We start from the raw sequence: 21333 nt of genomic DNA on the forward strand, positions 1-21333 counted from the left end.
ACGGGCAGGGAAAAAACGTTGACCCGGCACCTTGGCGACAGCGCTGCATCCAGGCAAAGGCCTCAAGCTGCAGTTGGATAGGTTCTTTAGTTTAGTCAAAAATTGTACTCCAGGGAATTAACTCTGAATAAAATACATATGCCCTTACGGGCGTATGGAAATAAATAAAAATATAAAATAAATACCTAACGGTTTTATAATTTATATATATAATTAAATATTCGTACTATAAGTTTTACATAAAAAAAAACTTTATTGAATTTTATTTATCAACTAGTACAAATTTTTTTTTTTGGAAGCTGAACTCGCTTCTTAACTTAAACTTCTTTGACGATCATACCTCGGTTTTGAGCTTTAGAGGTTTCTATCAGTGGAGTTGGCGGTTATTGAGCGAGTTTTCTAATTGCCCTTTGGATTGTTGATTGATAATGCACCAGCCACTCAATCCGATTATTTAGTCTAGAATCTTGGGGTTTTGCAAAGCACAAATATTACACAATATTACATTTTCGACCATACACGTATGAGGCGAGAATTAGAAGAGTACAACTTCACAGTTGAATATTTGAAGGTCAAAAGATATTACTTTTGGAAAGGTATGACTCGATATATTACAGAGTACATACGAAAATGCCAAAAAGCGAAGATAACCACGCATACGAAGACCCCATTAACCATTACGGAAACACCACAAATAGCTTTCGACAGGGTAATCGTGGACACGATCGGTCCACTGCCTAAGTCTGACCAAGGGAATGATTACGTAGGTACTTTAATCTGCGATTTAACAAAATACCTTGTAGCAATACCAATTCCAAATAAAAGTGCAAAAACAATAGCAAAAGCTATATTTGAATATTTTATTCTGAAGTACGATCCAATGAAGACGTTCATTACGGACATGGAACATAAAAAATTAAAAAATTGAAGAATTATGTAAAAATTTAAATATCAAAAACATAAATTCTACTGCACACCATCACCAGACTGTCGGAACAGTGGAGTGAAGCCACAGAACACTTAACGAGTTCATACGCTCATACATCTCAGTTGATAAAACAGATTGGGATGTATGGCTACAATACTTCGTATACTGCTTTAACACAACCCCCTCTATGGCACATGATTATTTTCCATACGAACTAGTTTTTGGGAAAACTTCAAACTTACCAAAGCATTTCAATAGCATAAATAGAATAGAACTATTATACAATATATAGAAGATTATGCTAAGGAATCTAAATTTAGACTAGAACAGGCATATAAAAGAGACAGAATAATGCTAAAAACTAATAAGCAAAAACAAAAAGATAGATACGACAATAGCTTAGGCTTTGAATTAAAAATAGGAGACCAGGTTTTATTAAAAAATTAAACTGGCCATAAGCTAGACTTTAAATATACAGGTCCATATATGGTAAAGAAGATAGAACCCAATAGTAATATAACAATTTTAAATGAAAAAAACAAACCCCAGACAGTTCATAAGGATAGACTAAAAATTTTAATAGAATAGATTTTGTAGGATGGCCATTCAAAAGAAAACAAAAATAAATAAAATTACATCAAATTTTTTTCTTCAAAAAAAAAAAAAAAAAATTAATTACTTTATTATATTAATAAATAATAAGAAATATTTACTTACCAAAAAAAAAAAATAATAATATCAAAAAAAAAAAGTTTTTCTAATAATTAACAAAATAACTCCATAGATTACGTTATTTTTCAAAAGGAGGGAGATGTAGTATGCTCACATATCGGGTACACACTGTACCGCTTATATCACTGCAACATTGTGGCATTTGCTTATGTCCAAATAGTCCCAGCACTTCAAGTGCAAAGCAATTCGACCCAAATGCTGAGCCGGCATGTCTGCATGCGCGGCCGACCATTCGGTTACCATGTGAGCATAACACTCTCTCTCTCTCATGCGCGGCCGCTGTTGCGTCGCCTATATACACTTACGTATACATTAACATATATATTTAGAAACATAAGCGTTGGCCGCGGCGCTGCTCGTGCAGCTATACGAATTGTAAGCCAAGCCAACTTTATTCTTAAGTCAAGTGACATTCAATTAATAAAACCCGTTCTTAACAGACGGATCTACAAAGACTAAAAATATTAAAAACTATTTATTACAGGGGTTTTAGGAGATGAAAATATAGGGATTCACTTTATTTTCACTTGACCTGGTTTGTTTTCCCTGCTGCTGCACCGAGTTCTAAAATGTTTTAGCCACGAAGGCTTTACCCCGCGGTTGTGATCGAGCCTCGTGATATTACTTTACCAGAATACGTAGCACTTGTCTGTTCCTTGTCGCTGACCGGGAGCCAAGAGAGCGAACGTTAGCGATCGTTCCCCGTCGTCGAATTTTTTTAGGTTGCCAACCCTTCAAGTATCGAGTACCCACTACGACTATCGATAGTGGTCTGTCAACGTGGCGGTTCGACAGCGTCGCGATCTGGCAAGGTCTTGAGATGTGGAGACGTCGGTCAAGGCGCGAAGAAAATGGCAACTCTTAAGCTTAGATTTAAATCTTATCAACGTATATTGGTTTCACAGGCGCCCTTGGAACTAGTATAACAACAAAATTACTCCATGTATGTTTCTTTTAACGGAACTAACGGAACTAAAGAACTAAATGAAACTTGTGTGCTTCGTGGAACGTTGTGTATAATAAAATCGGTATCGCCATATTCAAAGAAGACATTTTCCCTTATGTAGTCTTCTCATGTATAAATTTAGCTCGTTGTGAAATTCAATTCATTACCAAATAGGCGTCGCAACTAAAAAATAAAGAACATTTAGCTTTGTCTTGTTCACGATCTAAAGCAGTTTTTTTTAAATGTTATTTTTTTAAAGAATTAAAAGCAAATGGCTTTAAAAGCAAACAGGCTTTAATCATTAAAACTCACAATTATAGATCTGTAGTTCATTTAAAAAATTTTTTTGTTTTCGAAATTATGTAGGACTTAAATAGATTAAAACTAACGAATATGTTACAGGGGGCCAGATTTGTTCCTCTTGCTATAAAAACTTCTAATTTAAATTGTTAAGCTAAGCTTACATTGAAAAGCCGAACCAAAATACTTTTGCAGTAATAAACACAAAATTAAAAAAAAAATTTTGTTTTTTATGGCTTCTAATATTTTTATTTCTTATTTATTTCAGCAATATATTTCCGAATATCATAAGTGCAAATTGGGATACTTATCGCCTCATGTGTTTGCTTTAGCTGAAGCAGCTTATACCAGCATTGTCGACGACCATCTAAACCAGGTAAGTTTGAGTTAATTTTTGATTGGACTGACATATAAATACACTCAGAAAGATCTAAACAGATAAAGCTCCGGTAAGTTTTGTACGATCACACTGTTTGTTCGGTTCAAACTAAATCAAATTGTTTTCAAAAACTTCTCAAAAAAGACTGGATACAAGAGCCATGCCTTAATATACGATTAAAATTATTTTAGCAGGTATAATTTTTAGTGTGACGAACCTGCCCAGAAGGCATGTACGCCACAATTACCCGATTATAATTTGTTAGATTTAAGAGAGATATCGATGGAGTATAATAAATATTAGGTTACAAACATAAGTATAAAAGAAAGTCGAAGCTAAGTTCAGAACTCGAGGTGGGCTCATCGTCCGATATTTAGACGAAACACCGAAAATACTAGAAAGTTCGATACATTAGAAAGTCCAAATTACTAAAGGGCCACGAAAAACTAGAATACTTTTTCTAACTCAAAACCAACGAAAAATAAGTTTGTGGCGTGAACTTTATTTGGGCAAACGACAAAGAAATGAGAAACTGAGTGCGATCGAATCAAATCAAATTTTACGAGTGCTTATAAATAATTTCTTTAAAATTACTTAATTCACGAGAGCGAGACAGAGCTTTATTGTGCTCCCGCCTTCGCCCTAAACTAACTTACAGTAAACATAAATTAAAATAACTTAATAAAATAAAATAGCAAAACAAACAAAAGAAAACAAAATAACTAAAACAACAATTCAAAAAAAAAAAAAAAATTCAAATGAGCCAACACCGGCCCCGTTGAGACTGTGGGGCTTCAATTCCCTGGTAACGACGCAGGTTGTGTCGCGTGAGTCACGACGATTCGACCCAGGAGCCACTGTTGAGGTGGCAGGTTGTCATCGACAATGCCACGACGACTATCGTCGTGGCATAGCTGCCATTCCTCGATGTTGGGCTGCTTCTGGTGCCACTTGCAAAAACTTTACTACTGAAGAACATGGCGGAAGCCAACTTAACGTATGAAGAGCTGCAAACAAACATACTCAATTCGCGACCAATCAATCTAGCGAAAACCGATCCGAATGAGGAGGAGCGGTGTCCCCAGAACAGTTCCTTTTTGGAACATCACTGATTTCAGCTCCTGACGAACACTTGGAAGAGGAAACAAATATCAACTACGCGCTGGCAGCGCGTTATCTTTCTCAAGCAGCAATTTTGGAACTCTTCAGCAACGTGCCAAATGACCAATCCACTGCAAAATCTTAAAGTCGGCCAATTGGTATTTATAAATGAGAACAACGAGGCTCCCCAAACCTGGTCACTAGAATGTGTCGTTGCGACTGTTGCCGAAAACGACGACACGGTGCAAGTTGTGGATGTCGGGATTTTAGTTGAAAGATTCCGAATCCTATCAAGGCCGGGAGTATGTTGAAGCGCGAATCTTAAATCAATGAATTGTTAAATGAATTGTTCAATTTAAATCTATTGTTATTACTTCATGTAATATTATCAGTTTTGGTATATTTTTTATCCGATATATTACTTTGTACGGTCACACTGTAAGAAAGCCTGGAATGCTTGTTTTGATATGATTAGTGTGTGTAAGAAGACGTAAACGAGAAAAGCATCGTGTAAAATAAACGGAGTTCAAGAACGTGAAGAAAGGGCCTTTTTACTGCCTTTTTACATTCTATCACATATTCGAAACTAGCCCCGTACCCGAACATTGATTCGGCTGATTATTCAGAGAAAAGTCTTACGCTGTGGTTCGTGTAAAATTGCGGGGACAATCTTGAACAGGTATTTATTTATACTTATCTTCTCACCTGTACTGCAATTAAGCATGTGCTGGGAATCTTCTGGTGGGATTGCAGGTTGTGTCCTTTGATATGTCGATACCCGGTTGGGCATCTGTGAGTGGTGTGAACGATTACATCCGTCAATCTTGCAGTTTCGTTTGTTTTGGTGGTTATGTACATTGTGCCCTTTTGATAGACACGCAAAACAAAGTCGCTTTGCTTTGCCGATATCCCAACAAGCAGCAACTTCTGCGTTTTCGGTCGGTTTTGCAGTCACTTAAGTTCCATTTCACATAATTGAAATTTCGATAGAATGTTCGATGTTTTCTATATAAACACTGGAATTTTAAGAAGGGCGTCGATAACGGAAGATAGACGATCAATAACTTTGGCGGTGGTGCACAGCCTTTTAGCCTGAAAATTTCTTGGTGACTTATCAATAAATTCTTCCAAATGTTGCAAATGAAACAATTTGTTCTAGCTTTCCAAAAGATATCTTAGGAAAATCTTCTAGTCTTCCAAACCTAAACTCTAATTCTTCCATTATATCTGGCACGTTTTTTGGTTTGCTTTTTTTTGAATGAATTGAATGACCTTTTGACCTTTTTAAATCTTCGATATATCTGCTCGCAGTGTTAATAACAGAGCCGCGATTTCTGTATTGGGATCGTTCACCTGTACAAATCTCCCTTTTCTTCATATTTGTAAGAATTGTGTTGTTAAGGTCGTCCTAATCTTCATCTGACATTTTTTTGTACCCATGCAGAGGGTATTATAATATCAGTTAGAAGTTTGCAACGCAGTGAAGGAGACGTTTCCACCCAATAAAGTATAAATATTCTTGATCAGTATCACTAGGAAAGTCGATCTAGCCATGTCCGTCTGTCCGTCCGTTTCTACGCAAACTAGTCTCACAGTTTTAAAGCTATCTGCATGAAACTTACTCAAAAGTTGTCTTTCTATTGCAGGTAGTATTTAAGTCGGAACGAGCCGGTTCGGATGACTATAGCAAATAGATCCCATAGGAACAATCGAAATAATAAATAAAAAAAATTATTACTTTGCTGTTTTTTAATTTTTTTTTTAGTTCTTCGACTTATAGTAATGGTTAAATATATCAAATAGCTCCCATAGGAACATTTGCAAAAAAAAAATACAGAAAACTGCTATTTTTAAATTTTTTTTTAGTTCTTCGACATATAATAAGTTTTAATATTGCAGAATTTCGGTTTCAATTTCATCAAAATGGAACGATTATAACATAAAGCTGCCAAGGGAACAATTAAAATATTAAAACAAAATTTAAAAAATATTAAGTTTTTATTTTGTAATTATTTTTTTTCTTAATTCTTTTTGACTAATTAATATTAGGTGTACAAGTAGAAAACCGCCGTTTTTTTCATAGTTTGAGGCTTTATTGCGTGAAAATAGCTACATACTGATTATTCAAAATAGAGAGCTCCTGTGATGGATTCTTGTTGTGTCTGACAAGAATCTTCATCCAACAGAATCTCCAAAGCTGCATCTTCAAACTTTTTCACGGGACCCGGCCGATCCTTGTCTTCCACGTCATAATCACCATTCACCATTTCACGAACCATTCTCGGCACGTTTTTTCACTGATACACGACTCACTATATGTTGCTACATTATTCGACGCGCTTCAGCAGCAGATTTTTTCGAATGAAACGTAAAAAGTAAAATCTCCCGCAAATTACGCTTATTCGGTTCAAATTTCGACATTTTCGCGCACGAAAAAAAAAATGGACAATGAGAATAGACGAGCGAGATGATGTGGAGTTGTTAACCGATACCTAAGCTTGCCATGTGATGCTTCTGATCGGAATTTCCTCGCCGATTTTCAAAGGTGGCGCCACAAAGTGGAAAACGGCGGTTTTCTACTTGTACACCCAATAATTTGACAGTTCAGAATTACGCTTTTAATTTTATTAAAATCATATAGCTGCGATAGGAACTATCAAATTATTAAGTTGCAAATGATCATAGCTTCAATGTTTTTAGACATACACGCAAGTATATCTTTTTTTTATTGTTTTCAAAAATGTTTAATTTTTGCAATAGCTGCAAGGTTATATGAAATTCGGCTTACTGAAGGTAGCTTCCTTTCTTGTTTTTTCTTTAATTTGCTCATGTATTTGATCAAACACAGTGAAAACTCAGAACTAACTCGATTCTTTGAATTTTTTTATACCTATGAACGCGAATACACGCTGTTATTGGGAGGGTCGTTGTATAAGAAATTGTGAAATTGAGCAGTTGCAGTCGTATGTAATAATAAATTGAAACTCATTGTACGCTATTACTACAGGCACTATATGCATGAATTTCCTCTCGATCCATTGCGATCTATTCTTTACAGTTACATATCCATTGTAACGACCTGAATATCTCGCTCGCTACGTAAACGGCGGCTAGCTCAGAGAGGTTGTGGGACCGTTTAACCAAATTTATATTGGGTGATTGCCTTTGACCAAAGATAACGCAAGGGTTGTGTTGGGATCGTAAAGGTTTTTATTCGACTCCTTATATATATCCTCGCGGCTCTACCGCTACTGCTGCTCCTCGTCGTTGTCCTAGCACCCGTTGGATCTCAGCGTATTAGTCTCAGCCTTCTAGACTTACAGTCGTTCGGCGTCTGGACTTTGCGATCTTTATCCTGGTACTCGGCACTTGATTAACTTACTACTAGTCTCGCGTACACGCACTCGCTTTGATTCTCTCTTGCGCCGCCCTTTTATTGCCTGTAATGGTCCCGTTATTCCTCTCCTCCAGCTGATCGGGTCCAAGGCCCACTGCCGCACCGTTAGTTAACGGTGCATCCTCTTTGTGCGGGTCCGCCAAATCACAGTTCGACCTTGTTGCCCTTGCCGTGTGAGGGTCCAATGTCCAGCCTGTTACCGTTAATTCACGGTGTCTCCGCTTTGCCCGGGTCCAAGGTCCGTCGTTCACAGTTTGACCTCGTTGTCCTTGACTCCCCCGGCATTTTAGTCTCCTTCGCTGTTACTATGCAGCTCTCCTACATCGGGATTTATGGAGAGTTTTAAGACTCCTCACATTTCCCCCTTTCTTCGGAAATGTGATGAAAGTGGTAATTTCCCCGCCCCTGATGTTCGTTTATTCAAATTCCCCGCCAAACTCGTTCTCCTCGTAATCCCCAAAAGGCTTTAGCTTTCCCTAAACTGTCCTCGTAAAACTACCCCCAGACAGCGCCCTAAAAGACCTTTAACTTTCCCATGGCTGTGCTGCGTTAGCCTGTTCCCCAGACAGTTCCCCGAAAGACTTGAACTTTCCCAAAACTGCATCTCGTTCCTTAGACAATTCCCCGCGTGAAATTTGAATTTCCCGCCCAGACATTTCCCCGTGTTTGAAATCACCATTCCGATTCCTTCGTCTGGCCACTCTACTGAACACGTCTCGATCGCAATTATCGAGAGTGGGTTCAGCATTGCCATCGTTGTTGGCGTTATCGTTTTCGTTGTCTTAAGTTGCCAGGGATGCATCGGTGTTACCTTTCATTGAGAAATCCAGTATTTTCTTGTACCCATCGATCGCAAATATCGATCGACCGCCTATCTTCCAGGCGCCCCCGTCCCCAATTTTTTCAGTGACCCCCCTCACGTGGAATTCGAATTTCCCGCCCTGCCATTATTATGCCCATGATGCCAAATTAATCGACGTTTAAGCTTGGCCCAGGGGTCCCTTCGGGTCCTCCCTCGCTGCGGGCGTACTACTCGACCACCTTGGCCGGCCACTCTTCATCCGGACTCTCCGCCCAGGGCTTGCCGCCCTCCGACTGCTGCCTCCGCAGCATCGTCCTCTCCGGCGGTGTCCGCGGCTCCGGACCGGAGGTCTGCCGCGTTTTTTTTTGCGTATTCAGATGGGGTTTGAGTTTCCCTTCCTAATTGTGAATTAGACCCCGTTATACGTGATCAAGACCTTCGGCACGCCGTACCTTGAGATGATCCCTTCCCGGATTGTCTTTCCGGAGTTTCGGTGGTAGTCCTACGCATCGGCCCTATTTCCGTCCACTATGATAACTAGTAGCATCAAGATCCCGTGCTTCAACCGAGGAAGCGGCCCAACGAAATCGGCGCATACTGTGGCCCAGGGCTTCTCTGGGATCTGTGTGAGCATTTTTCCGGCTGCCTGAAGCTGTCTGAAGCTCTCACAGTTCCGCACATATTTCCTCATGTCGCGGTGCATGCCCGGCCAATGATACCACGCTGCCAACCTCGCGATTGTCTTGCGGCTGCCCGGCCGTCGGCTTATCGTGATTCTCAGCTACCGGGCATGACTCGCTGACTCGCTGCCTTGATCCGATTGGTACGCATAGCTTCCATGCGATCACATCCTCGTTGCCCGCTCCGTGAGGAATGTGCCGGTACAGCCGGTCGGCCTTCACTAAATAGTCCGGGTATTTTTGGGGGTTCTGTGCTATCTTGCCCCTTATGTCCCTTATTCGTCTTCATCCTTCTGCAGGTTTCAGGCAAGGACTGTCGCGACAGTGCGTCCGCCACAATATTCAGCTGGCCTTTCTTGTATGCGATTCCGAAGTCGTATTGTTGGAGCTCCAGTGCCCATCGTGCTATTCTTCCGGTTGAGCTCTCGATGCTATTCAAGCACTTTGTGATCTGTTATCACTTTAAAGTGGTATCCCTCCAGGTATGGCTTTATGGCCGAGAAATTGTTTTCCGACCCGTTCAAGGTCCGGCTGGAATAGGAGATAACCCACTCGTTCTGGTCGGAATTTTGAGTGAGAATGGCACCCAGCCTATAATAGGTTTTGTGAAATCCGGGCATGCCAAAATTAGGTCGGCGACCAACATCGCCTTGATGGTGGTCGTCGGTCCATTCCCATTTGACACTCTTTCGGAGAAGGGCGTTCGGCGGATGCACTAGCGTGGCAAAATCTGGCACAAATCGCCTGAACCACGACGTCACTCCCAAATACTGCCGCAGCTCCTCGATAGTTGCCGGTTGTTTTAGCAACGCATTCGCCGATACATTCTCCGGATCCGTCCGTATGCCCTGGTCTGCAATGCGTGGCCCTAAGTATTGAAGTTTCTTCCTGAAGAATTTACACTTATCAGCGTTTACTTCCAGGTTCGCCGCTCGCAGTCTTCTAAATACTTCCTTACGCATGTGCTCTTCTAGCGTCCGTCCGATGACGATTATATCATCCTGATACGCGAAGGCGTGCGGCATCATTTCGGGTCCTATTACCTGGTCCAACGCCCGCTGGAATGCTGCTGATGCCGAGTGTAAGCAAAAAGGCATAACTTTCCATTGGAACAGGCCTTTCCCTGGCACTGTGAACGAGGTGTACTGCCTGCTGGCTGCCTCCAACCGTATCTGCCAGTACCCGTCCTTTAAGTCGAGGCTGCTGATGTACTTAGCTTCTCGAAGTTGGTCCAGGTTATAGTCGATCATCGGCATTGGATATGCAATGCAATGCAGCCCTTTTCAAGTAGTCTACTTTGGCGTTGATCTCGCCCTGCATTTTTGATTTTTCGGATAGTACCGCTGTTTGACCGGTTAATCGTCCTTCATGGTGATCCTGTGTACTGTCACGTTTGATGTGCCTTGCAGATTTTGCAGGCTGTCCAGCTCAGTCTTTAAAAACTGGTCCACATCCTTTTCCGAAAATCCCTTTGGGGATTCCACGAGTGCTACGGACATATTTTCCTCCAGCCAGCCTCGGTGTCTGTCCTTCGCCGGTATCACAACGACGTGACCTGCTCATTTCACCTCGGCTCCGATTTTGGTGAGGAAGTTTCATCCTAGCACCAGTGCGTCGATCAATCCTGGTAGGATCAGGCGCTGTGGCGCCGGTGTCCACCGTGGCCTTAATATTTGCGTTACCTATGAGCTCTGTGGCGTACAGTTGCATTTCTTCCGCCTTCAGGTCGCCCATTACTTACGAGGGGTAGCACTTTAAGATCCCTGGCAACGATCCCGTTTCCCGAACAGCACTCCACCGTTCAGACACCAATTTTCCCGCATTGCCAGCAGAACGTGAGTCGCCGATTCCGGCACTCCTTTGTCCAATGCTCTGCGTCCCCGCAAGCAAGCGTTCTGAATAAATCTACTGCGATCGGCTGGTGGTCCGTGTCCCTGCGGCGTTTGGCGCCGTGGCGCGTCGGTGTCCTCCTGGCACACCGCACCTTGCTCTGTCCTTTGCTTTGACACTGGGTGGTTCTGTATTCTTTAGGAGTTGTTCTCCAGTTCGAACTCCCGATGCTCGTCCAGCTCCTCGAACTCATCTGCCAGCGCCATCAGGGTGTCCAGGTGCCGACAGTCATACGGTCGCAGGGCCTGCGTGCTGTTCTCCTCGATCCTGTTCAGGACTTCCTTGGCAGACATACCCAGGGGCCGCATCAGCGTCTCTATGTCCACCATGTAGTCTGCCTGGCTTGCCATGCTCTGAATATCCAGGCTTGATATCAGCACTTCGGGATTCCCGGCGGTTAATTTAAATTTTGGGACCGGAAGCTTCCGAAATTTGAACTCCAGATTTGACACCAACTCTGCCATGACCGGGTCCTCTGCTATGCGGTCAGTCGTCTCTGCCAGGGTCTTTCTCATCGCCTCTACTGAGCCCTCTAGTTCTATTCCCAGAACTTGCTCACCTCGACGAAATCCTCCTTCCTGAGATTATAAATCCAGGACTTTCCCATCTTTGATCTTTTGTTCTCTTGGTCAGGGCAATCACTCATGGGCGCCAGATGTAACGACCTGATCTTATGGAATATCTCGCTCGCTACGTAAACGTAGTTGATTGCCTTTGCCAAAAATAACGCAAGGGTTGTGTTGGGATCGTAAAGGTTTTTATTCGTCTCCTTATAGATAGCCTTACGGCTCTACCGCTACTGCTGCTCCTCGTCGTTGTCCACTACGGCGTCGCTCCTCATCGTCGACTGCTTGCTGGTATCTGACTCGGACGGCTCCTCCGAAACTCTGGATGTTATGCCAACCTCACTGTCGGGGCCGGCAAGGTGTTTAGCCTAGCAGGTAGAACTAGGTTCTGCCTCTTCGCCCTGCCACCTTTGTTGCAGGCTCCCCAAGCTTGGTATGGATTGTGTCGGCAAGGTGTATCGCCTGGCAGGTAGAAATAGGTTCGACATCTTCACTCAGCCACCTTTATCGAAGACTTCATACAAGGACTCTCTGAGCTCGATTTAACCACGGCCTAGCACCCGTTGGATCTCAGCGTAGTACTCTCAGCCTTCTAGACTTACAGTCGTTCGGCGTCTCGACTTTGCGATCTTGATCCTGGTACTCTGCACTTGATTAACTTACTACTAGTCTCGCGTACACGCACTCGCTTTGATTCTCTCTTGCGCCGCCCTTTTATTGCCTGTAATGGTCCCGTTATTCCTCTCCTCCAGCTGATCGGGTCCAAGGTCCACTGCCGCACCGTTGTGCGGGTCCGCCAAATCACAGTTCGACCTTGTTGCCCTTGCCGTGTGAGGGTCCAATGTCCAGCGTGGTACCGTTAATTCACGGTGTCTCCTCTTTGCCCGGGTCTATAATAAAAGAGTAATGAAAGGTGAGTGTATCTGCATTTGTTGGTGGAAGGTTCTTCTACTCAAGATATTTCGGCGGTAATTGAGTGGCGTTTGAGATTAACTGCTAGGGCAATGCCTTCGGTTATAAGAGTACTCTTACAACCTGGAACGACAAGTGCGCGTATGACAGCTAATTGGCCAGTCTCGCAATTGTTGAGATTGAGCAAAGCTGTGGCAAGAAGCATGGTTCGAGGTGGACGCCTGCGTCACAAGATCTGCAGATAGTCTCGCAGTGTTGCTCCTGCAGACGAGTCGGGGACCGCAGACTGTATGGGATCACTGGGATAGTCGAGGTGTGACGTTGTAAGATTTGTGAAGGTGTGGTACCTAGTGATGGAACATTGGGAGAATGTAAAAGGCTGTATTGTCTGTGGCCGCATTGTCGACAGTTCTGCGGCATTGTGAAAGAGTATGTGACACGCTTAGACAATTTAAACATGCCTGAACTCGTTATACGATGTCCTCTCGCGCAAAAAAAAATATTGGGCCAGAAACCCTGGAAAATGCCGGAGAATTTGCTGACTGTTTCAGTCTTTGTGTGAAAACTGCTACCCTTGTACGATGTGTTCTTCTTGTTCCGAGAAACGGATTTAGGTCAATAATTATAAGGCGTTTAGTTGACTAAGGATTCCAATTGTGTAAACGTTGGAAGTTGTACTGAGCTTCCAAGAAAGTGCTCCAAAGCTACCAGAGTGCTCATTAAGAGTTTGGACAATAGAATATTAGCAATCCAATGGTCACACCGTTTGATTTACCCATTTTCGTTTTATAATATTAATGCATGGATTGGCAATTATTACCATATTTTTGAGATCAGACGAGCGCTCCTGGGTAAGCTGTGGCAAGTCATGCAGGGCGTTCATATGGTGCATAAACTGCAGCCTGGGATTGTTGTATCACTGAACAATCAGGTTCCACACTGTAGAATAGTTATCCCCAGTAAAAGCCAGTGGGAGTCATCATCGCTATATAGGCAATGCTTGCTTTAAAAACTAACTTTAACTTCTGCATGTTAGATAGCGCCGAGTTGTCGTGGATGAGCTGTACAAAAGCGGCGTAATGGGCTGGCCTTTCCACTTTTGCCACCAGGCACTTTTGGCAGCTAAATTGTCGAGTCTGCGGTGACCGTAGATGGAACATCCTGAAGAATTTCCTGGAGGGGTTGTTGGATATTTAACTTCGAACGCCTCCAAAGTGACGCAGGCTATTGTTTTAATAAACCTCCTCGAAGTGCTATTTCTTCCTGTGTATATGGATGAGAATTCGGGCATTTCTGAACGATCAACTGCTTGTGGTTTTGGCGAAACTCTGCAAATAACACATTTATCTTGCGTAATCGAAGTTGAAAATACGGTTTAGTTATTCGTTCGGAGATATCCTTCTTAAAGTTTTCAACAAAGATCTTAATCGAGTCAGCAGGTCAGCTTGCAGGGAAAATATTTCACCTATATTGAACTAATATGAATCCAGAACTAGTTCCGAAGCGGTTCCGTCTGTATTAATTATCGCCATGCTGCTGAGATCTTTTTACTCGACTAACACTCAATTTGATCACAACACAAATGCAAACGCAATAAACTCACCGTTTCTTTCCCTCAATTTTCGAAGTAGCCGAGCTAATGCCATTGATTTTTAGTATTCCTTGCGTTGTTTTTCCTTTCCCTCCAGTGCAAACCGATGAGTTCAATAACGGAACTGGTGTGTGAGCGAAGAAATGGCGCAGGTGGCTGAGCGTAGCAGAGTAACGGTGATGGAATTCGCCAGAATTTTGCAGCGTGGCTGGTTAAGTTTGCGATGTAATTCGGATGATTGTTACTAATTCACAAACTCTTCTTGAGTGCATTAGTGTACACTATTGAAATGTGGATTGAACTTTTCTCCCACGGGCCACCAAAAATGTAGTGAAACCTTAGGTTTCATAGAGGAGGAAATACTGCTCTGGGGACATTAGTTCAATAAGTAGATCACTTAAAAAATAATAAATAATAATAATCTAATACATAATTTTAATAATTATTTGTAGTTGTTGCTTTAACGTAAATAATAATCGCGACTAGCGCGCGGCTTTTGTAAATCATTATAATCTAAAATTGTGGGGATATCATTCCAAATTTCTCAAGTTTAACTGACCACATCTAGGCTTTGAGTTCGAAAATTATTTTTCTATTTCTTGCATTTTCTAAAATGTTTACGGCGTTTGTTAGACTATTTATTTGTTCTTGGGTCTTTGTGTTGATATTTATCTGTCTGTTTTCTGATCATATAATAATAAATAATGCATATTTTCTGTATCTCAGAGTCCTAATGTGACGTAAATCTGAGTCAAATATCTGTCTCATATGTGACCGACGTAAATAGTTTCTCCGTTCTTCACTTTCTTTTATTGTTGCCGAGTACATGGTTAAGTTGGTTGAGTTTTTGAGGTATTGGAAGTCTTTTCAAAAAATCACATCCCTGTCTATGATTGGTATGTAGTTTGAAGTCGGGTTACCTTCTTAGCTGCTACTGATGTGGCGAGAAGTAGTGTACTTCAAATGCTAGTGCGTAAAAATAAATAAAAGAAATTGTATCTATGGTCCAAACGTTTATTGAAAGACTGTGGTCCCCAAGTAAGCTTCTAACATTTCTAAAGGATAACTTACAATAACAAAATTTAAAAAAAGAAAACTCAATTGGCGAACACTTGCACCGTTGAAGGTCTGTAAGGCCTGTAAGGTCTGAAGCCACTGGTAGCAACGCCAGGTTCGGATGGCCTGCCGAAAAACTCCTCAATCGCTGCACCTAATTTCGACGACCATGACCAAGCTGTCCTAACGCAAGGTGAGTCGAGACGATTCGCCCTAGAAGCCACTGTTGAGGTGGCGTGTTGTCCTCGGCCACGACGACTAGCAGCTCTTCCTCATGGTTGGGATGCTCCTGGTGCCACTTGCCCCGAATTTGAAGCCCCAGAACATTCTCCTGCGTGGCTGACGGCTCAAGCATCTGAGACCCGCCTGGTCCGAAGTCCGGAGTGCTGGGGCTGCCAGTAGCGCCCCGCCTGTCATCAGGTGCTCGGGAGTTATTGCGGCTCCATCGCTTGGGTCGCTGCGGAAGGACTCTATCCCGACCAGGACTGTCATCATCGCTTCGGCGTTTAGGAGCGTGCTGCCAATCTCTCATAGGAGTAGGTGCCATGCAGTTTTGACACCTGCCCCTCAAATCTCCCATGTGCGGTTCCCGAGTCGGTGTAAACGTAAAATCGAATCTGCTTCTTGATGCGAATTCGCGAATTGCGTCCGCCTAGTCCTCTTTTCGCTCGTCAACGGCCTGGAAGTGGAAATCGACGAATGTTGTCGCGTTGTCGCAATGGACAACTCGTGGACTTCCTCGGCGCCCAACGAAACTTTGAAAAGCCAATGAAAAGGAGTTTGTGGTTAAATCTGAAAAAATTTCAAGATTAACGGCTTTGGACGCAAAACAAACAAGTAGGGCAATATGAGACTTAAACGGTGGCCTTCCACGAATTTTCAAAGTCGTATCAATTGTCTGCTGGTAAATTTTACATAATGTGCGTCATCAGTCGAGGCTTGCATTTAAAGCAGCGTATATATGATCGAACTATTTGACTGCAGACCTTCTGAGCGTTAACGATCCAAAAACGCAGTTGATAGATTCTCACGAGTGCTCGTGGACTGACATGAAAATTGGAGTAGTGTAGATGCCGGAAAAAGCTTTGCAAAAAAAAGGAAACTTGACAATGTGATATAGGAGCGCTAACTAGTCGCCCCCTTACTTGCAACAATGAAAAGATACACCAAGTTACCGTATTGAATGAATGGGTTCAGTCTTTGAAGACTTGAGCCGACTCTGGAGCCTTTACGAACTTTTTTCGATTTCTTCTTGATACTCGTGTTTTTTATTTATCTCGACCAATTTATTAAAGGCGTCATTATATTCGGTCGGGACCGAGTCTTTTCCAAAACTAAACGATTGTCCTTGCATTTTCTTATAAAGCGGTCCAACCGTAGTCTTCCTCGTCTCCTCGTCTCATCCTTCAAAAACGATGATTCAATTAACCAGATTGTCTGTACGATTTTCTTTACCACTTGATATAATATCTGTTGGGTTCTGTTTGTTTGGGACATGCCGATAAGTAGCTTCACCTGACCAATCCTGAACCACAGCTACCCAGTTCGAGACGAATGTCGACAAAGACGCGCTAAACCGGTTAATCAAAAGGTACTTATTGGTCTCTGATTTATAAGATGGTTCATTAACGCTGAAAAATGAGAATAGTTGTTATAATTAAACATGAAAGAAAGCAAACTTCGGCAAGCCGAAGTTTATATATCCTCTTAGCTATTGCAAAAATTAAATATTCTTGCAAACACGTAAATTTCGATTTATATGTGTTGGGTTATCATTAAGATTTTCCATATTTAATTGCGCAGATTGTATACGGCGAATACACTTAATCACTCCTCTGCAAATTTGAGCCTCCCCGCCAGCTTCTTAGCATACCGAAAATGCTCTCCAGAAAATGCTGCAACGAACATACTTGTATCTCTGTCTCTCGCAGTGGCTCAAGCTTACACGCACAACAATCGTAGTGCGCATCTCTCTCAAGCCTCTAACCTCACGCAACATCTCTCTCTCATGTTCGCATCGAACTATTCTGACCATCTGGCGAATAACGGAACAAAGAGTACTAACAAATAACCGTTCTGAGCCATTCTGACAATTACACGTCCTCGTGTACTGTAATCTTAATATTTCAAATATGACTTATAAATCCGTGATAATAACTTGAGTTTTATTTAACTCATCAATTTCAAATACCATTTATTTATTCTATATATTATCTCACGCTTAACATTTTTCTCTTGTTTTATAATCATTCATTATATTACATTCTACACAACATTAAAATCAAATTTCAATTCTTATTCTCATTGCATAATCAAATTCATTTTAACATTTAATTCATTCCATTTGCTTCTCAGCAATTCAAAATTCGACTCTAGTTATCGGAGCATAATCCCGTCAAGAGCGTCAACTTTGAACCCGCCAGGTTATTTCCATTCGAATTCTCAAAAACATCCGCGATTCACAAACATTTGCTTATCGTCAATTGCAACTTCATTGCAACCATACCATACTCTATATGGACATTTTGTTTTCACATAACATATCCTCTCACACGGATATATTATAACCATTTCAACAAGTCTCAGGCGGGCACTCCAATTCACTCCGATTATAACCATCTGGCATCTTTCTCAAATCTTCATGACAATATCTATAATATATATCTATCTACTTCTTAAGGGTACTCATCACACGTTAAGGGTACTCATCACACGTTCAACTTGACCGTTTGCACGGCTTCGTCCCTTAGGTATAAGATGAAGCTTAATCTTCTGTGATGTACAAATTTCTGAAAATTTCCCACTAGTAAAACATCTTCCCATATTAACTATTATACGCTGCTGTATTCCGAAATAGTTTATTTCATTGCCTGAATACAACTGTCAGAATCTAATCTTAAAGTATGAAACAAATAAGCAAATTTTGTTAAGGCATCAATTTGTACTATCACGTATTCCTTAAGATCATTGTTCCCACTTAATTTTCCAATAATGTCGATATGCACCGTGTGCCATGGCACATTCACTTTTAGAATTGAATGTAGCTCGGCTTGTATCTTCCCAGATGAACCCTTAACAGTTTTACACGTAATGCAGCTATCGACAAACTTCCTAACATACCTACAGTCAAAAAAGTACCGGGACTGGGTTAATAAAACACACATTTTCCATTTAATAATTCAAATTTATTTTGTCGCCTTCAAAGTAGTCCCCATTAGAGGTAATACTCATATGCCAGCGATTCTGCCAGTCTTCAAAACATTTTTTATAGGCGTTTTCCGGGATAGCCTTCAACTCCCGTGCCGAATTTTGTTTGATGTCTTCAATGGTGCTAAAACGGGTTCCACGGAGCGGCAACTTGAGTCGAGGAAACAAAAAGAAGACGCAAGGGGCGAATACGGAGGTTGCTCGATGGTATTTATGGAGTTTTTTTACCTTGTATTCGTTCACAATCGTAGCTCGATGCGACGGCGCGTTGTCGTCGTGAAAAATCCACGAGTTGTTTGCCCACAATTCCGGTCGTATTTTCCGAATTCTTTTACGCAAGTACGGTCACGTAAAACTCCTCCCTGAGCAACACCTTGATTTTCGACTTGCTTTGGCGCGATTTTTTCGGTTTTGGAGCATCTTTCGGTCGCCATTCGGACGATTGTTGACTTGTAAGCGTGTCGTATTCATACATCCACGTCTCATCAGCTGTAATGATACGTTTCATGAACGTGGGGTCGGAATTAGCGCGATCCAGCATGTCGGCAGACACCTGCTTTCGGTATTCTCTCTGCAGGAAATTCAGCTTAAATTCGGCAAGCAAATAGAACATATACTGACGTAACCAGCGACTGTAAACAAACTACTAGACAGATCGCGCACAAACTTCACTTCTTCGTAATGCAGAACAGTGTTACCAACCGGTTCAGCACAGGCTTTTTAATTAATCCAGTCCCGGTACTTTTTGACAAAAGTTTTTTATTCATCTTATAAAACCAATAATATTGGTAAGTTTTGTCAGGAGTCTTTTTCCATCCCAAATGCATGATGGACTCGTGCACTTGATTTATTACTGACCATCGAAATGCATGGGGCACTACTGGCAAACAACGGGGTCTCTCATTTCTCAGAACTTTACGAAACAAGACACCTTTTCTCAACTCATAAATCTGTGCAAAATCATCTGTCAACTCTTAAGAGTTAAGTTTGGTAATGATATCAGTAATTTCAGAATCCTGGCGCTGTTCAGCAGCAAGCCAGTCACTTGAGATTTCTGCCAAGTTTATGCTTACGCTTTTCAGGGACTAAAGACTTTTCAACTTTAGTGGCTTCCTGAATGTGATTTCTCGATAGAAAATCCACATGCGCCATGCGCTTTCCTTCTCTATATTCAATTTTGAAATCAAACGACTGCAAATACGCCCACCAACGATGCACTCTTGGTGTTAGATCAATCTTTGTCCGCAATGATTTAAGAGAATTACAATCAATCAAACATACGGCCAACTAAATAATGACGGAACTGTTTAACGGATTCTACCACTGCCAAGGTTTCTTATTCGTATGAATGGTATCTAGACTCTGCAGGGGAAGTAGTTTTACTAAAATACTCTATTACATGAGGACTACCATTGATTCGATGCATTAACATTGCACCATAACCGTAAGAGCTTGCATCTGTGTGTTACCCTATTGGATGTTGTGGATCAAAAATAAGAAGTACAGGCTCATTACAAGGATAGCAATAATATTTTTTCAAATATCTTCCAACTCGTTATTCCAATTAAACACACTTTTACTCGAAGTTAAGGAATATATCGGTTTCATAATCTGTGAGAACCGTGGCACGAATTTTCGAAAATAAGACGTCAATCTTATAAACTGTCTTTCGCTAGGAACTGTTTGCGGTGGTGGCAAAGAATTTAACGCAAGAATTTTTCGCGGATTAGGCCTTAACTCTCCAGTTCGTACCTCTTACCCCAAGTATTGTACAGTAGTTTTTAAAAATCCACATTATGGTAGATGGCACCAACATTATATCGTCCATATAGACTATTACATAAGAATATGCAAGATTTCCCAATGCGTTTATAATGGCTCGCTGGAATACAGACGGGGCGTTCTTGAGGCTAAATGGCATTGTCAGATATTCATAGTGCCCATCAGGTGTAACAAACCGGCTATATTCAACAGAATCAGGATGAATGGGTATCTGATGGTATCCACTAGCCATATCAAGACAAGTAAAATATTTTTCACCCGCAAAATGTCAATATCATTTGTGAGATGCTTGTCTGCTATGACGTGAAACAGTATCAATATCATTTGTGAGATGCTTGTCTGCTATGACGTGAAACAGTATTTCTATAATGTTTCCATTAAATATGCATTTAGATAGTTTTTGTACCTCGTATTACAATATTATTAATAAGTTTGCCATCAAATTTATCGGCAACACTACTTCGAATAAGCGAGCATTCTGCTCAAAACAAATCGGAAATATCTCTCCCTGGTGTGTCAAAACTCCTTTGGCTCAGCCACAAAACATTGATTACATTTCTTTTCAGTAACTGCTCCGGATTTAGCTGCATTGTTCGTGCACCGACTCGCAAGATGCCCAAGTTGTCCACACCGGTAGCAGGTCACATTCTGCAAATCGCGATGCTGTTTATTCTCCCATCCAGACCGCTCTAATTTGCACTCCGCCATTTTATGTCCTGGTTTCTTGCATAAGTGACACACGATTACCGCTATTACCATATGTATATCCAGCACTCCGCTTTTTGTCAAAGTAAATGCTTTCAGTTCCATCTGGAGTTGACTTCTAGTTTGTACATTTGACGAAAACACCATACGCTGCAAACGGTTGTCAAAATTGGCCACATGCGCAAGTACCGTGGATACACCTATTTCTTTGGCGTTTATGTTGCGCCATTTTGTAATCAATGACGTCACCACACGGCTTGCGTACTCTGTAGGGCACTCGTTGTGGGCTGGAGAGCTGTACAGCAGATTCAGGAGCATAGCTGCCGGCGTTTCCTTAATCTCGAAACGCTGTATGAATA

The 21333-nt window shown here is 41.7% G+C and overlaps 1 protein-coding gene across 5 annotated transcripts in view; it reads left to right on the forward strand.

The window, feature by feature from the left end:
- Positions 1–21333, forward strand: part of LOC108136797 (myosin-I heavy chain) — a 1412760-nt gene that overhangs the window by 160478 nt on the left and 1230949 nt on the right. For all 5 annotated transcript variants that reach the window (XM_041710095.1, XM_041710096.1, XM_041710097.1 and 2 more), the window contains exon 4: positions 3175–3282. In XM_041710095.1, the coding sequence (XP_041566029.1) occupies positions 3175–3282 (108 nt within the window). The remainder of the gene's footprint in view (positions 1–3174; positions 3283–21333) is intronic.

Source organism: Drosophila elegans, unplaced genomic scaffold (assembly GCF_018152505.1).
Source record: "Drosophila elegans isolate 14027-0461.03 unplaced genomic scaffold, ASM1815250v1 contig_767, whole genome shotgun sequence".
Taxonomy (NCBI): Eukaryota; Metazoa; Arthropoda; class Insecta; order Diptera; family Drosophilidae; genus Drosophila; species Drosophila elegans.